The sequence below is a fragment of the Staurois parvus genome, unplaced genomic scaffold (genome assembly GCF_062004578.1).
Source record: "Staurois parvus isolate SC_StPar_1 unplaced genomic scaffold, SC_StPar_1.0 ptg000034l, whole genome shotgun sequence".
Taxonomy (NCBI): domain Eukaryota; kingdom Metazoa; phylum Chordata; class Amphibia; order Anura; family Ranidae; genus Staurois; species Staurois parvus.
Genome location: NW_028317830.1, coordinates 806,704 through 807,876, shown reverse-complemented (window position 1 = coordinate 807,876; position 1,173 = coordinate 806,704). Strand labels below are relative to the sequence as shown.

The following is a 1,173-nucleotide window of genomic DNA, read 5'->3' as shown; positions in this document are numbered from 1 at the left end:
ATGTCCCCAGATTTATCTATTGCAATCTCTGCAGTCTTGGGACTCATCTTGGCAATACCTTCTAACACTTGTATTGTGATGGGGAACCTGGACAGCATCAGGAAGAAGGAGAAGTTGAGTCCCACCGATGTGATCTTTCTGGCTAAGGGAATTGTAAATATTCTCTTCCAGAGTTTGATGAGTCTACAGGGGATGTTCTTTGCTTTGTGTCAGGCAGTCTTTTATGTTACAGAATTCTATAAATTTACAAACATATCAATTTACTTCCTGACATATTACAGCTTCTGGTTGACCTTCTGGCTCTCGGCTCATTACTGTACCAGCATCACCAATCTCAGCTATGGGTTCTTCATCTGGATAAAGAAAATTGTGTCCAATTACCTGAGTTTACTTCTATTCATAACAGCACTTGTGTTATTCATTGTGATTGTCTCGGTCATCTTGGCTTTGAAGGCAAAAGGTCCTATCCAGTCTTCTGAGAACATCACAAGAGCCTCTGTTACTGGGTTACATGAACATGCTTCCTATTTTGTTCCGGTGACCTTCCTTGGCTGCATTCTGCCATTCTCCCTCAGTCTCCTGTGCCTGGTCCTCACTTCCTCCTTTCTGCTCAGACACGTCTGGAGGGTGAAGAATAATGACTCTGGATCAACACGTCCAAATCTTCAGGCTCATGTCACGGCACTGAGGACAATCTTCTTCTTACTTCTCATCTCCACATTCTTCTTCATGTCTCAAGTGGGCTATTTTAATACAAAATCCTCACTGGCAATAGTCTGTTGGGATTTACAATTATTATCTCCATCATTTGAGGCTGTCATCATCTTCCAGGCCAGCAACAAGCTGAGAAGGATCATTCTGAGAAGATTCTGGACCAGAAGCTGGAGAAACACAGAGTCTTAGAATGTAGAGGGTCCTCACCTGACTATTTAAATATTCACTATAACCTTTTACTGTAATAAGCATAAAATATTTCTGGAGGCAAAGCTTTTTGTTTTGTATGGAGTGTGGAAGGGTTATCTCCTGTCAAGCTTTAGCTGTGCTCCTCACTTGGCTCATTCACCTTCTCGGTTTGTCCTGGTGATCAGTGTTACTGGGGCTGAAAGTGAGGAGAAAATCCTAAATTTGGAGTTGTCAACAGAGCAGGAATAGAGGGGAAGGCTTCCAATGGGG

General features: G+C 42.6%; 1 protein-coding gene across 1 annotated transcript; it reads left to right on the top strand.

The window, feature by feature from the left end:
• On the top strand, nucleotides 1-903 carry LOC149470651 (taste receptor type 2 member 8-like). The gene has a single exon (XM_089661194.1). The coding sequence runs from the start codon at nucleotides 1-3 to the stop codon at nucleotides 901-903; it is 903 nt and encodes a 300-aa protein (XP_089517320.1).
• Nucleotides 904-1,173: the final 270 nt, after the last annotated feature.